Below are 22,909 nucleotides of genomic sequence, written 5' to 3'. Positions count from 1 at the left end.
TCTCTTCGAGCGTAAACTTCAACAGTTCTATAAAGTCAATCTTACTACCTTCTTCTCGCTCGAAGGCTTTCTAGTAAGCTTTATTATTGTCCTATTATAGCGCGATACCGGTGTCTACTATAACCCGCCGGTTATCGTCCTATATCTAACTCCGAGGAAAAGAGGAGAGGTCGGGGAAAAGAGATATACGCTACTTACCTTTACCCTTAGGCTTTAGTAGTAGTAGTAGACCGCCGTTTGTCTATAAAGTTATATTATCTAGGTTCGGGGGAGGCGTAACGATGCCTGTTTCCTAACTGTCTACGAGCGCGCGACTACCTACTAATAATGTCGCCGCGTTACGTTCTCTAGGCATTTACGCGCTATACGCCTTACCGTGTTCTATGTTCTAATACGACTCTACGCGTTCTTCGAGTTCTATAGTTCTGTCTATTCCTATTATTACGCGTCCCTTACCTAGATCCGCAATCTAGGTAGGGTAGTAGAACAAACTATAAGGGCGCGTATACTATAGGGTCCGAATAAGAGAGTTATTGTTCTACGAAGCTACGAAAGAGGAGCGCGAGGCGCGGCGAAGTTATAAAGTAAAGCTAAGTAGCGCTAACCCGATACGGAAGGTCTGCGGTTCACCCGGGCCGACGTAGCTATAGTAAGGGGTCGCGGGCTACCCGTAATACTAAAGTTATATACTACATTTTGTCTTATCTATATTAGCGTATTAAGGATCTCTTTAGTTATAGCCTCTTCTTAGAGTTTTAGAGTCTTACTCTTTATATTATTAAAAGACACTTCTATTAGGTCATTAATTATAAAGAATGCTAATTAGCTCTCTATCTTATATCTCTAGAGGTTGAACTATCTCTTCTAATTGTCCCTCCTAAGAATTAGGATTTTGCCTCTTTTCTCCTCTATCTTCTCTTAGTATAAATCTATAATAGATTAGATGTAATGAAACAAGGTGTATATATTCTAAAGTAGTGGCTTAGATCCTCCTAAGGCTTCTAGTATAGAATAGGAAAGTTCGTAGGTATAGATACTAAGGCCTACTTAGTAAAGTAAAGAAGGAGCGGTATAAGGTCTCGGGGCTAGGACATAGGTCTATCTCTCCTAGTAGAGCTTTAAATGACTTACTTAAAGTCCTTCTTAATAGTATCTCGATATAGTTCTACCTATAGATTATCTTTAAGGTATTAGCTTTAAGTAAGCCGTATAGAGTCCTTATCTAGGTTACCTATTAACGTACTTTACTACCGAGCGGGCTATACTACCGAGCGGGCTACTTTTGCTAAGAACTGTACCACTCCTATAGATATAGCTATATAACTACCATTATAGCGTATATTGTCTTCAAACGAGGCCAAACTGACCTTAGCTATCTAGGCCACGAAACGCTACGCGACAATCACGAATCGACTTACTATAAAGGTATACGACGCGTCTCGAACTACACTAGGGTATCGATTGAATAGACGACCTCCTCGGGGTGACTACGAGCCTAATTCGAAGAAGCTTATAGAGCTAGAAGAGAGGGTGATACTTAAGTATATACTCGAGCTAGATCTTAGAGGTTTCCCGCTATTAAAGGCTAGTATACGAGTAATGGCCAATTTATTACTATAAGAGAAGGGTCTTAAGCCCGCTAGTCTTAATTGGACAGATAGGTTTATTAGGCGGCATCGTGAGCTAAAGGTTCGTATAACACGTAGATACGATCGTTATCGAGAGGTAGTTCTTGCTTATGCGTAATATAAAGGAGAAGTATAGCATCCTTGACTAGGACACCTATAACTTCGACGAGACAGGGTTTATAATAGGTGTCATTACGTCTTAGAGCGTCGTTACGGGTTTAGAAAGGCGTAGTGGAAAGAGGAAGGTCGTTTAATAGGGTAATAGAGAATAGGTAATAGTGATTAAGACTATCTATATAGACGGAATAGCGCTCCTACCCTACGTCATCCTTATAGGCAAATAGCATATTAGTACCTAGTACTAAGACGGCAACTTGGGTCTAGACTAGACAATCGGGCTAATAGAGAACGCCTAGACTAACAATAAGTTCGGTATACAGTAGCTAGAGCATTTCTAGAAGTATACTATAGCTCGTACGACTAGGGTATAGAGACTACTTATTATCGATAGCTACGAGAGCTATAACTCGAAGGCATTCTAGAATCTATATAAGGAATACAAGATCTTGGCCCTATATATACTATCGTACGCCTCGTACTTACTCTAGCTATTAGATGTATGTTGCTATTCGCCTTTAAAGAAGGTATACGGTACTTAGCTCTCGGGCTTAGTACGCTAGCGCATCACTTATATCGATAAAGTAGAGTTCCTACGCGCCTTCCGGGCACCCTATAACGCTATATTTAGACAGGAGAACATCCTATCGAGCTTTAGAGGCGCTGGTTTAGTTCTATTCAATCCATAGGTAGTAATAGATAAGCTTAATATTAAGCTACGTACGCTAACCCTTCTAGCTCCGGACTCTACCCCTTAGGAGTCGAAGACACTACGAACTACAAAAGAATTCGACTCTTAATCGATACTAGTAACGAACAAAATGCGTGCCCGGGCAGGTTCATCGCTAAACTCGTTATAGGAAGGGGTATATTAGCTTAGAAAAGGGAGTAGAGAGATAGCGCATTAGATAGCTCTTATACGAAGCGAGATTAGTAAGCTACGTAAGTCTAACAAGGCCCTTATATAGCGAAAAGCACGAAAGCGCAAGTATATTCAGTCTAGAGGGTCTCTAACCTTCGATAAGGCGTCGCAATTGATACCTCTAGAGGATACTAGGAGGTAGGAAGTGAGTAGAGAGTCGCTAGATAGTGTTCGGCTAGTACTAAGGCTACGACGCTATAAGCGATATAGCGAGTCGGGGTATAACGTATGTACCTATTAAGTAGACTTACTAGATAGCGAAGAATCTAAAGAGGAATTGTCCTCCTAGTAACGATTCTATAGGATATCGTCGTGTTAAGATACCGTCGTAATTAAAGTAGAAGTAGTATAGTTCTTAGCAAAAGTGGCCCGCTCGGTAGTATAGCCCGCTCGGTAGTAAAGCACGTTACTTAGTATTAAACTAAGCTTCTTAATAGGATAGACGGGGTAGACTTCTAATTCCTAGATGTTTTATACTATAATAGTAAGGGATATAAGTAACCTATACTAATATAGGTTACTCTTATTCCTATATAAACCCGGGCTTATAACCTATTAAATAGTTACGGATTAATAGTAGCGGAGTAGAGTAAGAGATCAATCTTTAACTAACTAATAGTACGAGTATATAGCAATATATTAGGAACCAATATGTTGATTATATTAGATGTCTATCTAAGCTAAAGGGGAGAGAAGGTATCTCCCTATAAGCTAAGTTATCGTAGATGCCTTAGGCTACTAGATCACTTCCTAATTGTTGACTCCCTTTGAGATGCTATATCTTAATACTACTCTAAGTATCGGTAAATAGTAGCTTATAGGTTAAGATTATAGTATATTTAACTACTATAGTAATCCGAGGGCTTACTAGAATAGGCGTTATACGCGTAGGCTTGTTTCTTAATAACGCTACTGTTAGGGCGAGAGCCTAGCCTATAAGATGTAAGAGTGAAGGCGAGAATGTAGGTGCGAAGTGTAGATATAAAGGGTATAGTATAATTGCTACATAAAACGAAAGACAAAGAAAGTAAGATAGGCCTAGGGAAGGCCGGATACTTATACGCGACCCTCGCGAGTACGTGTCCCCGTATTAATAGGGCTAACCTATACGAAGCCGCACTTAGTAGCTTTGCTTAAAACCTTATTCTAACCTACCCTACGTTCCGAGTCTTCTACGTACTTCTTCTAGGGTCTAGCGTAGTCGCGGGTACTCGCGGGAGTGCCGTAAGTTATATAGCTACGAGCCGAAGTGAGTCTATTAAGGTTTAGTAGAGTAGTGAATTTAGAGGGCTGGGTCCCGTAGTAAATATTACGGGGTATGTGATTCTTAGCGCTTATACACTAAGCTAGACTTTCACTTCTTAACGACTTCTAAGTACTCTAAGGCTCTTCTATCCCTACCTTCTATACACTCTATAGGGAGACTATAACAGCTACGTCGTATTTATATATACGAAACGCGGTTATAGTCGTAAGGTGTTATTTATACGTCGCCGCGTATTATATAATTCAAAATAGTACGTTATAGTAATACGGTACTATAGGCTATATTAAAAGTGATATACCTAAACCCGGTGTTTTCAGACCCTTAGGGATTGAAAGTAGTAGGTGTGTTTGATTAGACGAGATATCACGTGACTTTGCCTAAGGCCAACATACGCACCCACCAGCATCCGTTTCAATCCACGCGGTCTGATTTAGGAGATAGTTCTAATCCATGAAAAACAGTGCCGCAGATGACACACTTCAGATATCATGATAAGGAATTGCACATAGCATCTTGAGGCTTGCGATGAGCACGACACTGGCCTCACGCCCAATCGAGCTTCCCTAATCTTTCTCTCGGGCTATCTATACCCGGCACGTCTCTCAAGAGCACGCCACACAACAGCGTGAACTTCGGCAGATCCAGGACATCGTACGGAGACGTTCGGCGATCACATCGGACATTCCCAAGAAGGCGACAAGACGGAGCTTCTCTCGAGGCGTATTCACATAGACAGAGCATTCGTCCCAAATAGCTCGAGCTACCGAACAGCCCTAGAGCCATCGCTAGTGATCCAATGGCCTGGTTTCGAAGACCTGTAGACAAGACAGGAATTTGCAAGGCTCCTCGATCCAGACGTCGACAGAAGAATATTTTCACGTTCTAGTCAGGAACAGCACCTCAAGTCAGTCGACCACCGCATCCCCGTAATGTTCCAAGACTGCTTCGAAGGCGCCTCCTTCTGGTCCCCCTTCTACTCCCCCTCCGAGAACCTCGTCTTCGACTCCCACGTCTACTACTTGGCCGCCGCAGGCACCTACGCCAACTACGTCAACCCCGCCGTCTGCGGGCAAGCCGCGTACATCGCCGCCGAGAAAAAATTCCCCGTGTTTATTGGCGAGTGGAGTTTGCAGACGATGTATAATAATACGTTTGCGGCGAGGGAGACGACTTTTGAGACGCAGAGGTATGCGTGGCAGAGGTATGTTAGTGGAGGGGCGTTCTGGACGGCGGTGAGTTATTCGACGGCGAAGGTGGATGGGGAAGGGGTCCAGAGGGATTATTGGACTTATGTTGATTTGATTAGGGCGGGGGTTGTTAAGGCGGAGACGACGGAGAGTTATTGCTAGATGGTGGTGAGATGAAGTGTGACTGTACATATGAGATGGATGGAGCATGACGAAATGATGGACAAAGATGAATAAATAAGACAGCATAGAACATAGAGGAACACAGGATCCAATTCCACGGATTGCAAACCATTTGCTATTCCTTTCCCTTCTCGTGAAACCCAGCAAGTTCGTCTAGCAATTCACATCCACTTCTCGATTTCAAGCACGCTAATGGAATGCAGTTATGCCATCTTCATCTCATGAAGCCTCCTGTCACATTTTCCATGTCCGCTTCTCAATCTTCCTCGTCCTCGTCGTCTACGTCGAGCCGATCAGTCGCCGTGCCGCTGCCAGAGGGTTTGCGGAATGACGAAGACAAGCGCTCGCGGGGACCGACGTAGCTTGAGGTTGAGGTTGGAGGAGACATCTGCGCTTGAGCGCTGGCACGAGCGGCGGCTTTGCCACAGCTGGGCGTACCGTTGTAACCAGGCGGGACTGGCATTCCGTCCTCGTCGTCCTCGTCGTCCTCAACGGGAGGCATAGCTGTTCTCTCGTCGCTGTCATCGTCATCCTCGAAGGGCGGGGCGGACTCTGATGCTTCGTAGCACTGACTCGCGAGTGGTTTGCTGGGTTCGTCGTGTGGGTTTGAAGCATCGCGCTTGTCTTTGAACTCGTTCTCTTCACCTTCTTCCTCGTCCTCATTCTCGCGATCGTGGAGTAAGTATCTCCCCTCGATATCGGGAAGCTCGGCGGCCAACTCTTCGATCCGGGTGTCAAGCGCCGAAGGAGCGGTAGACTCTTCGAGCGCCTCGGAAGTGCATGCTTGATCATCTTCAAGCTTAGCAGCAGACATAGCGGCAGCCACCCCGTCCTCGCCAATCTCTTGGATATTCTCACTATCCTCATCTTCTTTGATCTCGACCACTTGGGCCCTACTCGAACGTGCTTCCCATCTGTAGTCCTGTATAATGAGGTTGGCACGAATATTCACCAGACTCTGGGCAGCGACATCGACCCATTCCCAATGGAGGAAGGCTTTAATGGAGTTAAAAGCGATCGCGATGCCTTGGAGGTGTGTCGGTGCGTTTGCTGTCATGATGGTGTAAGGAGGCAGCTCATCCTTGTAGTAAGCATGGAGCCAGTACTTCAGGTTGACCCAGTTGGGGACGTAGTCGATGTCGAAAGAGATGTGACCTGATGTGAGAGGTGCTGCGTCCCGAGCTGTGGTGACTGTGTGATGGTACTGCTGGATCCAGCTGCTCATGGTCGGCTTTCGATAGCCGGCGAAGAGCAGTCTGGGACGTGGAACGTGGCGAGACTCCAAGGTAATGACCCGCGGGGTCTGTACTTGAGCCTCCAGCTGGCGAATGTTGTTGACTTTATTCCACCAAGCCGTACTCGCCGTCGCGTTGAAGCTCTCAACAGCGACGACGAAGTCGTTGCCGGCGTAGAAGATCGGCCGAGAAAGCTCTCGAAAGCGCACGCAGGTTCCAAGCAGCGCAATACGTTCAAGCGGGACGATATCTGTACGTCCTCTCGAATCCTTGACCTCGGCAAGCTCCTCGCTCAGATCCATGGTGTTCTTGGTGACGACGATCGGCTCGTCCTTGATGAGGACGTAGCTGAAGATACGGCCCAGGACATCGTCAGGTAGCGCAAGTAGGCAGCATGGAACCTCACGCTGTTCTTCGTTGAAGCGGTACTGTTGGAGCATTAGCACTCTAACATTGATTCGATCGCCGGGAGCACAAAGCTTGCTTACCGTTTTTCCGGGCATCTGTTTGCTGCTATTACGTCCGCATGCATTCCTGGCTCTGACCTCTGCCTCGAGTCCGCCATCACCATCACCATCGTCGTCATCGCTGCGCTTGCGCTTGCGAAGATTTGTCCAGCCCATGGTGTTGATGTGGTATCGATGTGTTTCTCGTGGTGTTCTCGAGCTGTCAGGGTGGTGCGAGGCTGGAGATGGTGATGAAGGTGGTGGTAGAGAAGAAGGGAAGCGTGTGTTGAGGACAGTTTAGGGTCAGAAGGACGGGAATATTTATGCGGGAGCGAAAGGTGAATCGTAGTTTGTGCATTCTCAGACACACATTAATGGCACAGACAGCCAGACGGTTCATGTGTCTTCTTGTCTGGGACGATGTGAACCTAAGACTTCTGAGACCTTAGACTGTCGCCGTTCTCGTATCAGCTGGCTTTGACGATACTTAAGCGTTATGTGAAACCGCCCAGAATATGCAGAAGAGCACATAAAACCCGATGGTGAGACTGAAAGCAAAGGAGGTGAATGACGAGCAGGCAAAGAATAGTAAGACCTACTGCTATGCATGTCTTGCGTCAAGAATTCTCACGGCTTCTTCAGACGATCCACGCATGATCACCTGAATTCTGTAGATGATGCTTGCTGCACCCACCATGCCTAACTACTCCATCCATACTTTGCACCTCCTGCACTGCGATTGGCTTTGCCCTCAGCGAACTTGTCGTCGAGAGCATCCTTTTGGCTCCTCGCATTATTGACCAACTGCTGTAAACTGTGCTTGCCAGGCGCAATAGCCTTGACAGCACGATGTTCCACGACTTCGCCAGCCTGTCGCAGTTCCTCATTGTGGGCATACTCAGAGTCCATGTTGAAGTGCGTCACATTTGCGCCCTTCCCGTTCCTGCCAAATAACTGCCGTCGCTGAGCAGGTGTGAGGTTCATATCCTGTGCAACGGCTTCGAGCGAGTTTGGATCCACCGAAGACGCAGGCCGTGCTGCTTGCTCTACCTCTTCCGGTAGGTATGCCCTCCCTTCCTGTGCTATCATGGGCTCGTACGGCGATTCTGATTGTATGGGCTGCGCTTCGTCCTCTTGCTGCACGGAGAAGAGTGATCGCTTCGGTTTCGGCGCTGGTTCTGCTTCCACTGCCGCTTTCTCTATCACGCCCTTCGCCATGTCTGAGTGTTTCCCATTCTCTGTGCTATTACTCCGCTCATGTACTGGCGGAGGTTTGCTTAGAGGCTTCTTCTTTTTCTTGTTCGACACGCTCAGAGGCAGAAATCGTGTTGCCTTGCCCACCAGCTTGGGCTCTGGCGGTGGCTCGCTCTTCTCTGTGATGGACGCTGACGCCACGATCGCATCATCACCCTCATCAGCCGCCGGCGTGGGCACTGGGGTGCGACTAAAGGCAGCCTCACTGCTGGTCTTCAGACTGATGCCTGCCTTTGGTGCGGCCGCACGCTTTGGCGCTGGTAGGAAACTGTTGAAGCCACTGAATGCACCACCTGTGCGAGCACGCTTCGCTGGTGGCCCGTCGGCGCCACTATCACCCTTCTGGCCAGGCTCTGGGTGGAGCGATGGTAATGCTACAGCGATCTTTCCTGGCGCTGCTTTCTGGAATGCAGCCTTCCTAGTCGCTTCGTTCTTCGATGCTGTGGTCTCCTTCGTAGTTGCCTCGGGTTCGCTTTCGCTGTCCGAATAGTCCACCAAGCCCATGTCGATGTCAGTGATGTTGCTGTTGTCGTAGAGGGATGCTCCATCCAGTCTAAAGATTCGCGTGAAGTCACGAGATGGACCCTTCCCGGCCGAGATCCGAAAAGTCAATTACAACTCCAAACCTTCCAGGGTCTCGTTGCACCTCACAGCCTCGTTTACCTCTACCTCTACCGTACATATGCCCACACTGGCCCCGCATGTCAGACCATTCACGTTGAACTTTGCTGCATGGCGATGTTACATAGCACGACGATGCTCGGCAGAACCTGCTCCATATTGAACCGAGCCATGTCATTGCTCTCGTAGTGGGCAACTGCGCAGAGCCGCACAATACTGGCAAAGCTACGACTGGATACGAGAGAGCCAATCCGATTCTGGTATGTGCCCTCTCCAACACAATGACCCGCCCAGGAATACTTTGTACGCCTGTACGGAGTTCTCCGATGGACGGCCAGAGTATGTTGGCGAGGGCCGATTTCATTCCCTCTTGACCGGCAAAACTTTCGCTGTTGGGAACAAGACCTGCCTTGTCGACGCTACATTCATGAAGGTTGAAGTTCCTGCAACGCGGCCTCCAGCATATAAACTCACCAACGATGTTAAACTCGTTCCGCCAAACGACTTGCCTACCCTACACAGACCATATAACAACTATACCGTGGTTGGCGCTGGCAGAACAGGAATCGATGCCTGCCTCTGGCTTTTATCGAAAGGCATAGATCCCGCAAAGATCACCTGGATCATCCCTCGCGACTCATTCTTTCTAGTCCGCGAGGGGATTCAGCCTGGGCCTTTGTCTGCCGAGTCCCGCTCAGTCACTGCTCAGAACGTGAACAATTACATCATTGAAGCATCCTCTGCCGAAGATCTGCTAGACCGTCTAGTGGCATGCGGGCAGCTACTTCGCCTGGATGACAATATCCGGCCGACCATGTTCCATTGCGCGACCGTCTCTTCACTGGAGTTTGAACAATTGAAGAGGATCGGCTCAATTGTTCGTCAAGGGCGTGTCGTCTCAAACACACCCAACGAAGTCTTCCTCGAGAACGGCAAATGCAATTCCAACGTCGACACTGTCTACATCGACTGCACTGCGAATGGGCTCGCCAAGCTCGCTCCAGTATCAGTCTTCAAAGGCAACACCATCGCTTTACAACCCGTGCGGTACTGCCAACAAGTCTTCCAGCGCTGCTTTCATTGCTCACATCGAAGCTTCTTATAACGACGAGCAGCTCAAGAACAAGCTATGTCAAGCAGTGCCCCACCCTTCTGATGCCATCGACTACCTCATCGTCATGATCTTGACGTACCGGAATCTTCCTGCGATGGAGAACATATCCCAAGACGCGCGCATGGCTGCAGAACACTCGCGTGGACTGGTTTGGCATCTTTGCCCCGAAGGAAGCTGAAGACCCTATAAAGCAGCCAGAATTCTTTGCCGCCATGAGGGATCAGATTGAGTTCGTTTGCTCTAAGCTCGAGAGACTGTTGGATGGACTGCCTTTGGAACAGGCTATTCGGGCCAGAACACAGCTCAAGAGCATATGAGAACACTATGGAAGCTACCTGATCGTCTATACAGTTCAGGTCTGCTACATTCGCTTTAGTGCTTCAAGATACCTATAGACCCGATAATGTCGTTTCCCGTGCTTTCCCGTTGCTCTATCGATGGGTCCTCCAACAGCCGTGTTGTTCCCTCAACAGTTGTGTCCACCACACCCGGTCTGGAAGTACACCGTTGTGGATACGACGCTTGGCCATACACCAAAGTATTCACAAGCACCGCCCAAATATTCGGGTCATACGATTCAGTAACATGACCAGAGACATCGTCAGGACAGCACTGCTGTATAAACAAATTTGTCACACCCGGCTCATCGACGAAAGCCGTGGTCGGCGGCGTGATGAATTCATCATGAGTCGAAGTCACAAAGGTATACTGGACCCCAGGCTACACAACAGGCCCATCATTCAGCGCAACCACAGCTGGCCCATCCACGTGGCCGGGAGACCTCGAAGTCCTTTCTTTGGTAGCGTGAGTTCGCGATAAGGTGCCTAAAAGCAATTGGGAGAGAATTGGATCCTTCCACGAGGCATCCTATGAGCATTAAACTCGAGAGAAAGGATGGCACTGGCCCTTGCCGGCGATGCTGCCGGCTGTGCATGTATTCAAGGAGGTCCTACCGTGCAACGCGCACAATATTGTGGTGGTTTTTTTTTCTCAAATGGGCATTGTTGCGGCCAAAGGAATCAAGCATGCGTTGCAGCGGAGGTCGGAGGTTCGAGTCCTTCTCCTGACGGCATAGTTTTTCTTTTTGGTCATTGAGTCGAAGGGGATGCAACTGGTGACTGTGATGGCAGACCTGTGCCCGCAGATAGAGCCCGAGGGGCGTCAAGTTTGGAGTCTGCGGCGCAAACAGGCATCTGACTTGTGTAGGGCAAGAGTGCATGGACGATTGGTAGAGTCCGCAGATGCGACACAGGCTGGAGAAGTAAAGAGCGCTCGAGGGAAGATCTTGATGCGTTGCGTCGTGATTCAATTTGCGAAGGAGGATTATACGATGGGATCCAACGGCCGCGTTCAACCTGTATGGTACAAGTTGATCACTGCTGGCCGCCGTACATGTGCCACTCCAGTCAGTTGATCGCCTCTGCGACCATCATGTACACTCCTGTTCGGCCCTCCCCAGTTCTGCTCCTGGCTTTCTGGCCTGACAATCGAGGGTCTGCCAGCTCTTTGACCGGACGTGGGCTCTGGCCTGCCATGTTTGAATGTGGTAGATGCGATACCGACTGCCAGTTCTCCGGGCACCATCGCGCGTAGTACATTGCTGAGAGCTCATATGGTCTTGCGCTCCTTCCCACAGCTGTCACTCCTTCTCCTGGACAGAATGCCCACATGCATCATAAACTTCACGCGTCCTTTGGCCAGCTCAAGTCGCGAAAAGCGTGTCCTCCTCTCGCAGATATTCTCCCACATCCGCCTGCCGGAAGACGACAATTCCCGTCGGATCTAGCTTCCTCGCCTCGGCCGTACTCCTCGCCGTCACTCCAAAGCCAAGCGGCGTGTCGTTCATGCTCATGACAATGGCGCCCGCATGCTCGGGCGCATCCTCGCTCCAGCGTCCCACATGCGCCTTGACCACGTGTCCTCCATACAGAAAGGGCATCTCTCCATTTGCCTTGACCCAGACCTTGTACCTCGCGTGCGGCGCAATCACGTCCAGTGCTGTGATGTGCAGGCGGAACTTGCCAGTCTTGGTGAACTTTCCGAGACAGGTGCCCAGGCTGAGGAGTGAGTCGCGGGCGACGGAGGTGGCGAGGTTGGCGAGGGATTCGCGGACGTAGTAGACGCGGTCTTTCTGCACGCGGAAGACGTAGCGGTCGGTGGCGTTGGAGTTGGGCGTGCTGGCGGTGTCGGTGAGGAGGTTGTTGAGGGAGCGGCCGGTGTAGTTGGCGAGCTTTTCGAAGAGCGTCTTCGTTTCCGTGTCTGTGAGGGGTCTCATCGTGGCTGTCTGTGGGGGTGGTGTGTTGATGCGGTGATCTCGCGACTGGAGCAGTGGAAGAGGCGCTGTTGAACTTTTTCCAGACGCCGGAACACTTCCGCTGGAAATCTTGGGACTCGGACTGCTCGTTTCGCAAACCATCTTACACCACCATCTCACTGCACAGAGAGGTTGCTTGTGTGCAATGGCTGAACGCGCGAACAAGCGGAGGCGATTGAGCCCGCCGGAGGATGGTGCAAGAGCTGTGCCAGGCTTCGCCAACCACGACCTCGAGGCCGACTATGCAGAACGACTTGCGAAGAAGAAGACGACGGAGAAGCAGAAGGACAAATTGATGATCAAGACGCAAGAGGGACGACTTGCTGACAATCCACGTCATGAGGGCGGAGAAGGTGCAGAAGGAGATGCAGACAGCTTCCTTGCCCGCGGCGGCGACGACGGCCATGGCGACGGCGATTCTGGAGTGGCAGACCTGCAGCCAAAGCCGAAACCAAAGAAACCTCGACTACCGCCCAAGGAAGAGATCAGGCTGGCCAAAGAGGACCTCGCAAAGGTCGCGCAATTCATAAGCGAAGACCCGGAAGAGCACGTCGCGCAGCTGGGCATGTTGACGGAATTGGCCAGCCACGAGAACATCACCGTTCAGAAGCTGGCACTTGCGACGCAATTGGCAGTCTACAAGGACATCATCCCCGGCTATAGGATCCGACCTCTCTCACAAGCAGATCTCAACGGCAAAGTCTCCAAGGAAGTCAAGAGGCAACGAACATTTGAACAAGGCCTGCTCAATGGCTACAAAAACTATCTATCCACACTTTCGCATCTTGCAGTTGCAAAGACGAGCAAGAGGATTGACCAGCAGGCTGCGTCGGGTCTCGCAACTGTTGCCATATCATGCGCCTGCACGCTTTTGACAAGCCTTCCTCACTTCAACAATCGTGGCGACCTCATGCGCATCCTGGTTAAGAAGTTGGCAAGCAGAAGTTTCGACTCGGATTCGGCAAAGTGTCGCGAAGCCATCGAGAAGCTGTTCCAGGAAGATGAGGAAGGGCATGCATCGTTGGACATGGTCACGCAACTCACCAAGATGATGAAAGGCAAGAGCTACAATGTCCACGAGAGTGTGCTTAACACGTTCCTGCACTTGCGACTGCTGAGTGAATTCTCTCACAAAGCCGCGCCGAACCACATCGATAAGGATAAGCCTGAGGAGAATGTCAGGAAGCCAAAGGCATACAAGAAGGAATTCAGGACGAAGCGAGAGAAGAAGGTCATGCGGGAGAGAAAGCAGGTTGAAAAGGAAATGAAGGAAGCCGATGCCGCAGTTTCGTACGAAGAACGCGACAAGAATCAAGCCGAGACGCTGAAGTTGGTGTTTGTGGCGTACTTCCGGATACTAAAGGAGCGGGTGCCGCATCTGAAGGGAGCGGTCCTGGAAGGCTTGGCCAAGTACAGTCATCTCATCAATCAGGACTTCTTCGGGGACGTGTTGGAGGTGCTGAAGGACCTGATCAACGAAGCCGAAGCAGCGATTGAGAATGACCCAGAGGATGAGGAGGACGACGAAGATCTGGAAGTCGACGATGCAGCACGACGAAGCGCAACTCGAGAAAGTCTGCTCTGCATCATCACGGCATTCGCACTCCTCCAAGGCCAGCTGGATGTCGCGAAGCAAGCCACCGCACTATCCCTCGATCTCACCTTCTTCATCAAGCATCTTTACCGAACCTTGATACCACTCTCCATGGATCTCGACATTGAACTTGGCGGCAAGATAGCACATCTGTCAGATCCGAACGGCCTGCACGTACCCTCCACCAAAGAGAACAAGGTCAACGTTTCCACGACTGCTGTCCTTCTGCTGCGCTCATTGCAGTCGGTACTCCTTCCACCAACCAACACGAAATCGGTCCCTCCGGTTCGAGTCGCAGCATTCATCAAGCAGCTGGAGACACTATCGCTACACCTTCCGCAAAAGAGTGCCATCGCTGTACAAGAGCTGTTGAAGCAAGTGACCAAGACGCACAGTGGGCGGATCGCGGCGCTATGGCACACGGAAGAGAGGAAAGGCGATGGCGTGTTTGATCCGCTGAGTCAAGAAGTGGAGAGCAGCAATCCCTTTGCCAGCACGGTGTGGGAAGGTGAGCTTTTGAGACATCATTTTGACCCGAAAGTCAGGGATGCCGTGAAAGCAGTGGAGGGCAATGTCAAGACATCTAGAGGTTAGAGTACCGTTCATGGAAACTCTTCTGATTGAGCTTCGGTGCCATGTCCACGCTCGCCGTCCCCGTTTCCGTCAGACCGCCACGGCTACCCGCATTCTTCCCGCTCTTCACATGCGAGGTCCCGCCTAAGACTCATAAGCCCTTTCAACATCCCGTTCATCCATCAATCAGAATAATTTGGCCGGGGTGGCGCAGTAGTCAGGTTGGTAAATCGCAGCTGCTTTCGAGAATGCAGCGTCACTCACATGTTCTGCAGCGCGTCGCTCTCGTACGGCGAACAAAACCATGCTTGAAGTGACCAAATTCCCTCGTTCATCCTGGCCACTCTTGATCCGCGCAATCCTGAGTCGTCGCGATGAGTCAGTCACTCTGCTCACTGTCAATCATCGTTTGTTCGAAAGCCTGCAGAAGCGAAGGTCGGGGGTGCAGATCCCTCTCCTGGTTGCATATCTTTTTGATACGAAAGGCGAGAGGGAAGGCAAAAGGAAAGCGAGGCGCTTGGCACTTCTCTCGACATAGTGACCGAGCACTCATGTGATTGATGTATAGCCAAAAGGTGTACCAAAAAGGAATACCAGCCGAAGGTGTGGATTGAACACATGATCTTCGCTTCGCAAGGTTTGTCGTACGAGAGCGACGCCTTACCACTTGGCCACTCCGGCACGTAGAGGGGAGCAAATTAAAACGTATAGATAACTTGCTGGCCTGGGTGGGAGGAACGGGCAAATCTGGCATGTGAAGAGAGCGCGTGAGGCAGCAATCTGTTGATGCTTGTACCATCCTTCAAATCTAGCTCTATATTTTCATCAGGCACCAACCAACAGCCGATGCTATAGCTGCCACTGCCAACATGTCCATGCACACAGACAAGGCCCGCAAGCCCACAAACCTAGTCTCGCTCCGAGGGGTTGCGCCAGCGATGGGATTGCCCATCAGAACGCCAGGTAGGGCCATTATATTGATCATGCCAAATATGTTGCCACATCGACTCAAATCGCCCATCGACAAAGCGGTCAACGCAGCGGGTGCCATAGCTAGCAAAGAGTCAGTGTCTTGCTATGCCCAAAATGGCACTGTTCCTGTGGACCTTGTGTCTCACCTATACATACGCCGTATGAGATGCCGTAGAGGATCGTAAACACTATGAGTACTCCAGTGTCATCGATCGCGATGCAGCATAGCCCGTCGGAGCCAGCAGCATAGGCTTTGGTCTACTGGAAGATGCGGCATAACAAGGCCTTGAAATGTTGGAGCCTCGGATGTCGTGTCGACGGAGCTTTGCTGTGGTGCTTACACATCTTCGGATCCTTTCTCGAGCGATGCACTTGCGGGACTTTAGTTCTCTTTGGCGAGGCTCTGTGGGTCGTTCGGGATCGTAGCCATGTTGGCGGAGCCCTATGAAGCCAAAAACGAAACTGTGGAATATAGATTCTATGACAGTCGGCGGCAGCAGAGCACTACAGCCTATCCTAGAGCTCCGAGGGAGCAAGTACCCTTGTGCAAGAAGTTCAAGTTCGCAATCTTTGGGCTCCCGCAGCGTCGTTATTTCGAGTAGAGCTCCCAGAGGCAAGAACCCGGACGTTGCGAGTATCGATCCTCGCCGCACGCGGAGAACTTCCTTCTAATGTGAATCAATCTACCGGAAACATCAGAAGCCAGCGCATGAGCTTTGTAGGTTGGACATGCTGCGATATCGGCCATTCACGTCTCGGCGCCCTGTCTGCTCAGAAGTTGTGATGTTTCCCGGCATCCGTGATGAATAGGGCATGCGTGGCTGTGAACCAAAGGAGCTGAGACACCTAGTAGGCCACTACCATTCCTGGTCTTGCAATGTCCATTGTGCTGCATTGCACGAGCTCGATTTGTGCACGTTGTGCTTAAAGCATACCATTAGAGTGCCATAAGGAGCATGTCCCAGCAGCGATGGTTTCTGGGCGCTTTCAGTAGGAAGATAACTTGCTGCATCATGCGATCACGTCGTGAATGGCAGGCTCGATTCGGTTTGTGTGTTGGCAACCCGCCAGGGGCGGACATCGCTGAGCGTACGAGGTATTTGATAGGTAGAGGTTGTCGCTGAAAGTCAGAGGTGCGATCGATGTTGGAATGCGGTTGCAGTTGCCCTCTCCATGATTCCGAAGCAGATCAGGCTTGGCCCTTGCTTGATCAGCGACTGGAGGCTGTTTCATTGATGAATCAACCAATTCAGGGCGGGAACGACGCTGCTGCGGGATGGATGAATGCATGTTTAAGCGAAGGGTAGCTTGGAAGGCACCGAGAGCGAGCGCTAGTCGTACCCACGTAGGGAGCTTGCGATCGTAGGTCAGCGACGTCAGCGAGCGAAGGTGTCTAGAAAGCGCCCGCAGCGATAACTACAATTATACGGAGACAGACTGCGCGTAGTAGTAGTAGTAGTAGTAGTAGTAGTAGTAGTAGTAGTAGTAGTAGTAGTAGTAGTAGTAGTGCTGCTACTAAGGGCCAAGTAAATCTAGTGCGGGCACGTAAGACCCTATATAGGCTGCGAGATTATTCGAAGCCTACGCTCTAATTAGCTGTAATCTTTCTAGAAATTCGTAATTAGTTGCGGACGCTCCCGCTAGCGGATTTCGAGCTCGAACATTAAAATTTATATGCGATAATCTTACACTTTATGCGACGACGCAACGGCCGATAATATCGCTTTAAAATAGTGCCTATACGAAGCGGCGACTTCGGAAGTGTGTCCGTCGATGCGGGCGCACACCCTTCGCGCCTTGCCTTGAGACGGTCCGCCGGCTCTCCAGCATTACATTTTCAACTGTGTTGCGCATTGCATCAAACATTCGACCTCGTCTCGCCGAGCATGGTGCACCGCGCCTCGGTCCAGTTTTCCGTACTCGTTATGCAAAGGCGGACAGTGGCATAGATCTTGCAAAGATGTTCAGCCTAGGTCTGAGCGTAAGAACTGCCCAGCCAAAGTGCCCTCCGATGACAGCCGCTCATAGATGCACTTCAATAAATACTGCGGCTCCCTCAGATCGCACTCGACGACCAATCGAGCACGCTTCTTCAAAGAAGGCTGATGGAAACGCAACGACGCTCAGCCATCGTATTTCTGCCAGAAGGACTCCCAACGGACCAGTCTCCTTTGCATTAGTCAGGCGACCATGTCAAACATGCCATTCAGTCGCCGATGTCATGTCGAAGACGAATCTTCTGGCTTCTCGACTTGTTTGACGGGATCTGGAGTCTCATCAGTTCAAGGAATGATGCCACGGACAAACCTGCTCCATGCAGAAGACAGAGGGCACTAGAATGAGTAATCCAAGCCCTCATCTCAACGTCTGCCTGGGTTCACCACCCATCGATGTTCGACCTACTATTCTTACTTTCAAAAACCGTGAGACAGCGACCGGGGTAAGACTCGAGATCTAGACTACTCTTGCGAGCTCTCAATAGCGAGAACGAGTCGGACGAGCCTAAGACGTACGGAATAGAGTCGCGATAGGTTATATAGCTATAGTACTTAAGATCTAGCAAGATATATTACCTTGTCCTTGCGCGAGAGCCGTCTTTACAAAGCAGGCGTATTAGTAGTAGCGATTTTAGCTTTTGCTACGGGATCAGCTTCTAGACTTTAGTAGATCCGGCGTAGGATCTCTCGGATTCTGTGTGGAATCCCACCCCTGTTGCTGTCTCACGGGTTTTGAAAGTTAGAATAGGCTGCGCAGCCATAGCCGGCGGCCGGAAGTCACGAGCAGAAGCCGATTGCAGTCACGAGCAGAAGCCGATTGCTAGTCTCGTTGGTCGTGAAACCAAAGGGCCCCTTTGGAGCGCTGGGGCATTCGCGCGGCCGCCCTCGACACACATCTCATGAGCAATGTCTCAACAAAGACGTAATACCAATTCCAAGCCTGGCGCCGTCAATCGCCTTATATACGGCACATGGCATTGGGTGGCGGTCATCCGATTCTGTAAGAGGACCGATTGGAGTGGATGTCCGTGCAGGGTTGCTCGGGCCTCGCCGACCGGGGTCTTATCTGTGTTGTCTTCGAAAATACGTTCTCAGAGCTTCGGTGAAGTGGGCGGGACAGAGATCTGTGTGCCGTGAGCTGAGCAGTCGGCGTACCACACGAGACGCAGGTGGGAGGGAGGAGGTGAAGAGACTGCTGCTTGGGTTGATCGGCTGAGGTGCGGCCATAAGCGACAACATGGTTGCCACGTTGGCGCTTATCGGAGAATGTGGGGGAGCGTTGTCGTGGGCGTGGGGGAGGGGGGCGATGCAAACAGGTAGTTGCGCGCGCAAGGCAAAGCAACCTCCAAGCTCTGCGGCTGAGCCTCTGAGCATGCTTTGCACACGCTTTGCACGCTTTGCACGCTTTGTTCCCACCTCACCGGTGTCACCTTCCAGCTGGAGATGTCCCCCCGATCTGCTGCCACACGTTGCACAATAGCTGCATGCGGCCAAGTTGTTGCATGTCATGCCTAGACTCGTGCGGCCCTGTCGCGTGCACGACAGGGTAGCATTCGGCTGATCGCAGCTGATACCGGCCTTGGCCTGCACGCGATGGAGGGCCAATTGGAGCAAATCTGCTTGGCGGGCGGCGCAGAAACCAATACCGTCCGTCCTCTTATCTGCTTCCTGTCGGGACTAGAAAGTACATAGACCTCGTGAGGGGTGCTGTTTTTCTGGCGGCCTCCGCTCTGCAGTCAAGATGGCCATCTGGAAGCGCAACGCCTCGATCCAGGCCTCTGAGCAGCAGCACGACGGCGACATCGAGAAGACACCCTACGAGTATCAGCAGAATGGCTACGAATCACCCACAGAGGCCGGCGAGCTCAGCGACCCGAATGACAAGAACCACAGTCTCCACCGTGGTCTGCAGGCCAGGCAGGTGTCTATGATTGCCATCGGAGGAGCCATCGGCACTGGTCTCATCATCGGAACTGGCTCTGCTCTCGCCAACACTGGCCCAGCATCGATCCTGATCTCGTACTCTATCGTCGGTATGCTCGTATACGTCGTCATGGCCGCACTCGGAGAAATGGCTACCTGGCTGCCTGCCGCTGGAGGGTTTGCAGTCTATGCCGACCGCTGGGTCGACCCTGCTCTTGGCTTTGCTCTTGGATACACCTACTGGTTCAAGTACATCATTACGACGCCGAATCAGCTCACTGCTGCTGCGCTGGTCATTCAATTCTGGCTCGATCGCGATCAGGTAAATCCGGGAGTATGGATCACGGTGTTCCTGGTTACCATCATTGTCATCAACGTGCTGGGCATCAAATACTTCGGCGAGCTAGAGTTCTGGCTCAGTTCCGTCAAAGTCCTGGTGATCATTGGCTTGATTATCCTCACCTTGGTCATCTCCCTTGGCGGCGCACCTAATGGAGACCGCACTGGCTTTCGCTACTGGAATAACCCTGGTGCCTTCAACGAGTACATCGGTACAGGTGCCACTGGTCGCTTCACTGCCGTATGGCAGTCCATGGTCACAGCTGTCTTCGCCTTCCTCGGCACTGAGCTTGTTGGTGTGACGGTCGGCGAAGCTCAGAACCCACGCAAGAACGTTCCTCGCGCGATCAAGCTCACCTTCTGGCGCATCTGCATCTTCTACATCCTCTCCGTTCTCCTCCTGGGAATGGCTGTTCCATATGACAGCGATGAGCTTGCGTTCGCTACAAAGGCAAGCACATCAGCATCAGCGTCTCCATTCGTTGCGGCAATCCGATTGGCACAGATTGAGGTCTTGCCCGGTTTCCTCAACGGCTGCATCTTGATCTTCGTCTTCAGCGCAGCCAACTCTGACCTTTACATTGCTTCGCGAACGCTACACGGTCTTGCTTTAAAGAAGCATGCCCCTGAGTTCTTGGCCATCACCAACAAGAAGGGTGTACCTTACTACGCTCTGGGCTTGTCAGCTGCCATCTGCTGCATCGCGTACATGAACGTGTCAACAGGATCGACCGTCGTCTTTGGATACTTTGTCAACCTGGTCTCCATCTTCGGTCTTCTGACGTGGATTTCAATCTTGGTGTCCCACATCTTCTTCGTCAAGGCTCGACGAGCACAGGGCGTTCCAGACAATGACGAGCGACTGCGTTACAAGTCGCCCTTCGGCTTGTGGGGCAGCTACTTCGCGTTGGCATTCTGCTGTCTAATCGCGCTCACCAAGAACTTCACTGTCTTTAGGCCAAACCCCGACACATATGGCAACTTTGATTACAAGAACTTCATCGTAAGTGTCGCATATATTTCGAACATTGCTTACCCCATGCTGATTCTTCTGCAGACTGGATATCTCGGTATTCCACTGTATCTGATCATGATTGTTGGATACAAGTTCACGCAGAAAACGCACAAGGTGCAACCAGAGACGGCTGACCTGTGGACTGGCAAGGACATCATCGATCGTGACGAGCAAGAGTGGATCGAGAAGGAAGCAGCTGAGAAGGCTATGGGCAAGAACGGCAGTTGGCTGTACAGGCACTCTATCGGCTACATATTCTAAACAGCTAGAACCAGTATCATGCAAGCGAACCGCCAACAAGCCGCATGGGCAGCTCTGAGCCACGCACTGATCGTCTTTGCAGCAGATTGGTCCAGGTTACAACACAGTAACCACAACACAATATCCTGGCCACCTGCACCTGCCTGATCGCTGCACAATGCCAGTCTCCCAATTGATACCTGCTGGATCCGCGGCATGCAGCATCTGTCGGCATCTGTATGTCATTGGCCTACCAAACGACTCACGTCCGAGTAGTCGTTAGAGCTAGCTCCTTCCGGGGCTATTGCTCCTTGCCAGAAGCCCTTGCAGGGGGTCACTGAAAATTGGCTTCTTCTCCCAGGTCCTCCCTCCGTAGCCTAAACCCGACATGCGCTCCCAGTAATCGGGTGGTGAAGACCGTCCACAATGTGAATCGACTTTCGATGCCATGAGCCTGGATTTTAGTTGACGCTAATTAGTATGCAAAGCATCGTCAAGATCTCGGCCGTGTAGCTGGGTCCATAAGAGCCGCGTAAAGTGCTCTCGGTCGTCTCACTCCTGCCCGATAGTACTGACCATGGAATTCAGAGGTCTTGGTCAGCTCAGGAAGCTACCAGCGAGCGGTAGAAGATGATGCAGCAACGCTATTCGATACTGTAGAAGCCGGAGAAGACCGACCTCTAGTACGCCAGTTGATAGCCGGTAGAACATGCTTCGAGAGAATCTATACTACAACTACCAATACTACAGAGATCAGGCTACTGATGATATGGCTCCCGAGTGGCTCATGAACAGCCACACTAGTAAGTAGTAAAGGTCTGCGGATCGTGTACGCAGTAGCTAAGATACTAGATCACTGCGTGGATGCTCTACGGGAACGCCTTCTTTGTACTGCCGACATTGGACTGGTCCCATTCTTCTGGCCGAATGCGAGCGGTAATGCGATGCCTGACTTTGGCAGGGACCATAAATGCCACAGTCATGAGTCTGTAATATCTTGGTCCCAGCAGCATTCTGCATCAACAGAACAGTTGCGAAATGCCGATCATTCGCAGCGAGACTCGGTTCTTCCTGCTGCTCGGGATTTTGTGAAATAGCCTGACTTGCTTGGTGGAAAGCGAACGAGCTACCGGAAATGGTGCATAGTGCAGACCGTAATACGTCTTGAGACTTTTTGACTAGTCGTAGAGGATGCTGGATTCCGGTGTGTGAATACAATCTTCTTCTGTTCCCCAGAGCCTCAGAGCACATATTTTGAGGGTATAACACCCTGAAGCTGCTACAGACCCATTCTCCAGTCGACCTTGCCACACAATGGCACTGGGGACGACTCGAGAGTAACCGCCCAGTTTCGCGCCCTCCACATCCACAGAGATCCTGCTGTGGTCCCCAACGCCATTAAAATTCTTACTTATCATCTACTAATATAAATAGTTATATAGATAGATAGATAGATATTTCATTAAGCTGTTGTAGTGCCCTTTGGCCTATGCAGCTATACTATCTTGTTTTCGTATGTACAGAGGGGAAACCGTGTTGGTGAAGACCCCTCCTCCTTCCCGCCTGTCTTTTCCCCCTCGTTCTCGTCTTAGATTTCCCTTGTTGAGGGTACGCTAGTGTCATGGGCCTGCCCTGATAACTACCCTATCTGCAACCCCTCTAGCTTCCGCCTCTTGTCCATCCACTCCTCCGTCTCGCTAGCTAGGCTAAACTGCTAGAGGTATCCCTACTGTAGTATCTACCGAGAGATTCGGCGAATGTTGCCTTTGTCCCTAATGATTGACTTGTAGTCTCTCCTCTCCGCTTGGTGCCTCCAATTTCCCCTGCCCCTCGCCCACTACGGGCATCGTAGTAGCATATGTTCTGGGTTTTGCGATAGGTAGCCACACTAGTAGGCTGGGCTTTAGATGTCTAGTACGCGTCTCCTAAACAGGTAGGCCCTTAATCCAATGTGTTCGGACCTAATTT

General features: G+C 50.8%; 9 protein-coding genes across 9 annotated transcripts; 6 read left to right on the top strand and 3 right to left on the bottom strand.

Annotated features, from left to right (window-relative positions):
- Window positions 1-4,863: 4,863 nt before the first annotated feature.
- Window positions 4,864-5,529, top strand: CLAFUR5_05905 (uncharacterized protein; the record flags this gene model as incomplete). Its single annotated transcript, XM_047905053.1, has 2 exons — window positions 4,864-5,135; window positions 5,508-5,529. 2 exons carry the CDS (start codon window positions 4,864-4,866, stop codon window positions 5,527-5,529), a joined length of 294 nt encoding a protein of 97 aa, XP_047762231.1.
- Window positions 5,530-5,597: 68 nt separating this feature from the next.
- On the bottom strand, window positions 5,598-7,162 carry CLAFUR5_05904 (uncharacterized protein; the record flags this gene model as incomplete). Its single annotated transcript, XM_047905052.1, has 3 exons — window positions 5,598-5,692; window positions 5,878-6,967; window positions 7,028-7,162. The coding sequence occupies 3 exons, from the start codon at window positions 7,160-7,162 to the stop codon at window positions 5,598-5,600; spliced, it is 1,320 nt and encodes a 439-aa protein (XP_047762230.1).
- A 522-nt stretch (window positions 7,163-7,684) lies between these two features.
- On the bottom strand, window positions 7,685-8,743 carry CLAFUR5_05903 (uncharacterized protein; the record flags this gene model as incomplete). The annotated part of the gene is made up of 1 exon (XM_047905051.1): window positions 7,685-8,743. One exon carries the CDS (start codon window positions 8,741-8,743, stop codon window positions 7,685-7,687), a length of 1,059 nt encoding a protein of 352 aa, XP_047762236.1.
- Window positions 8,744-9,122: 379 nt separating this feature from the next.
- Window positions 9,123-10,291, top strand: CLAFUR5_05902 (uncharacterized protein; the record flags this gene model as incomplete). Its single annotated transcript, XM_047905050.1, has 3 exons — window positions 9,123-9,863; window positions 9,922-10,035; window positions 10,088-10,291. 3 exons carry the CDS (start codon window positions 9,123-9,125, stop codon window positions 10,289-10,291), a joined length of 1,059 nt encoding a protein of 352 aa, XP_047762235.1.
- A 1,385-nt stretch (window positions 10,292-11,676) lies between these two features.
- Window positions 11,677-12,249, bottom strand: CLAFUR5_05901 (60S ribosome subunit biogenesis protein NIP7; the record flags this gene model as incomplete). Its single annotated transcript, XM_047905049.1, has 1 exon — window positions 11,677-12,249. One exon carries the CDS (start codon window positions 12,247-12,249, stop codon window positions 11,677-11,679), a length of 573 nt encoding a protein of 190 aa, XP_047762234.1.
- A 184-nt stretch (window positions 12,250-12,433) lies between these two features.
- Window positions 12,434-14,476, top strand: CLAFUR5_05900 (Nucleolar complex-associated protein 3; the record flags this gene model as incomplete). The annotated part of the gene is made up of 1 exon (XM_047905048.1): window positions 12,434-14,476. One exon carries the CDS (start codon window positions 12,434-12,436, stop codon window positions 14,474-14,476), a length of 2,043 nt encoding a protein of 680 aa, XP_047762233.1.
- A 2,911-nt stretch (window positions 14,477-17,387) lies between these two features.
- Window positions 17,388-17,533, top strand: CLAFUR5_20208 (uncharacterized protein; the record flags this gene model as incomplete). Its single annotated transcript, XM_059463045.1, has 2 exons — window positions 17,388-17,408; window positions 17,456-17,533. The coding sequence occupies 2 exons, from the start codon at window positions 17,388-17,390 to the stop codon at window positions 17,531-17,533; spliced, it is 99 nt and encodes a 32-aa protein (XP_059319004.1).
- Window positions 17,534-19,165: 1,632 nt separating this feature from the next.
- On the top strand, window positions 19,166-20,962 carry CLAFUR5_05899 (Dicarboxylic amino acid permease; the record flags this gene model as incomplete). Its single annotated transcript, XM_047905047.1, has 2 exons — window positions 19,166-20,689; window positions 20,744-20,962. The coding sequence occupies 2 exons, from the start codon at window positions 19,166-19,168 to the stop codon at window positions 20,960-20,962; spliced, it is 1,743 nt and encodes a 580-aa protein (XP_047761574.1).
- A 688-nt stretch (window positions 20,963-21,650) lies between these two features.
- Window positions 21,651-22,038, top strand: CLAFUR5_05898 (uncharacterized protein; the record flags this gene model as incomplete). Its single annotated transcript, XM_047905046.1, has 2 exons — window positions 21,651-21,744; window positions 21,794-22,038. 2 exons carry the CDS (start codon window positions 21,651-21,653, stop codon window positions 22,036-22,038), a joined length of 339 nt encoding a protein of 112 aa, XP_047762418.1.
- Window positions 22,039-22,909: the final 871 nt, after the last annotated feature.

Source organism: Fulvia fulva, chromosome 5 (genome assembly GCF_020509005.1).
Source record: "Fulvia fulva chromosome 5, complete sequence".
Lineage (NCBI taxonomy): Eukaryota > Fungi > Ascomycota > Dothideomycetes > Mycosphaerellales > Mycosphaerellaceae > Fulvia > Fulvia fulva.
This window is presented reverse-complemented; position numbering and strand designations above follow the sequence as displayed.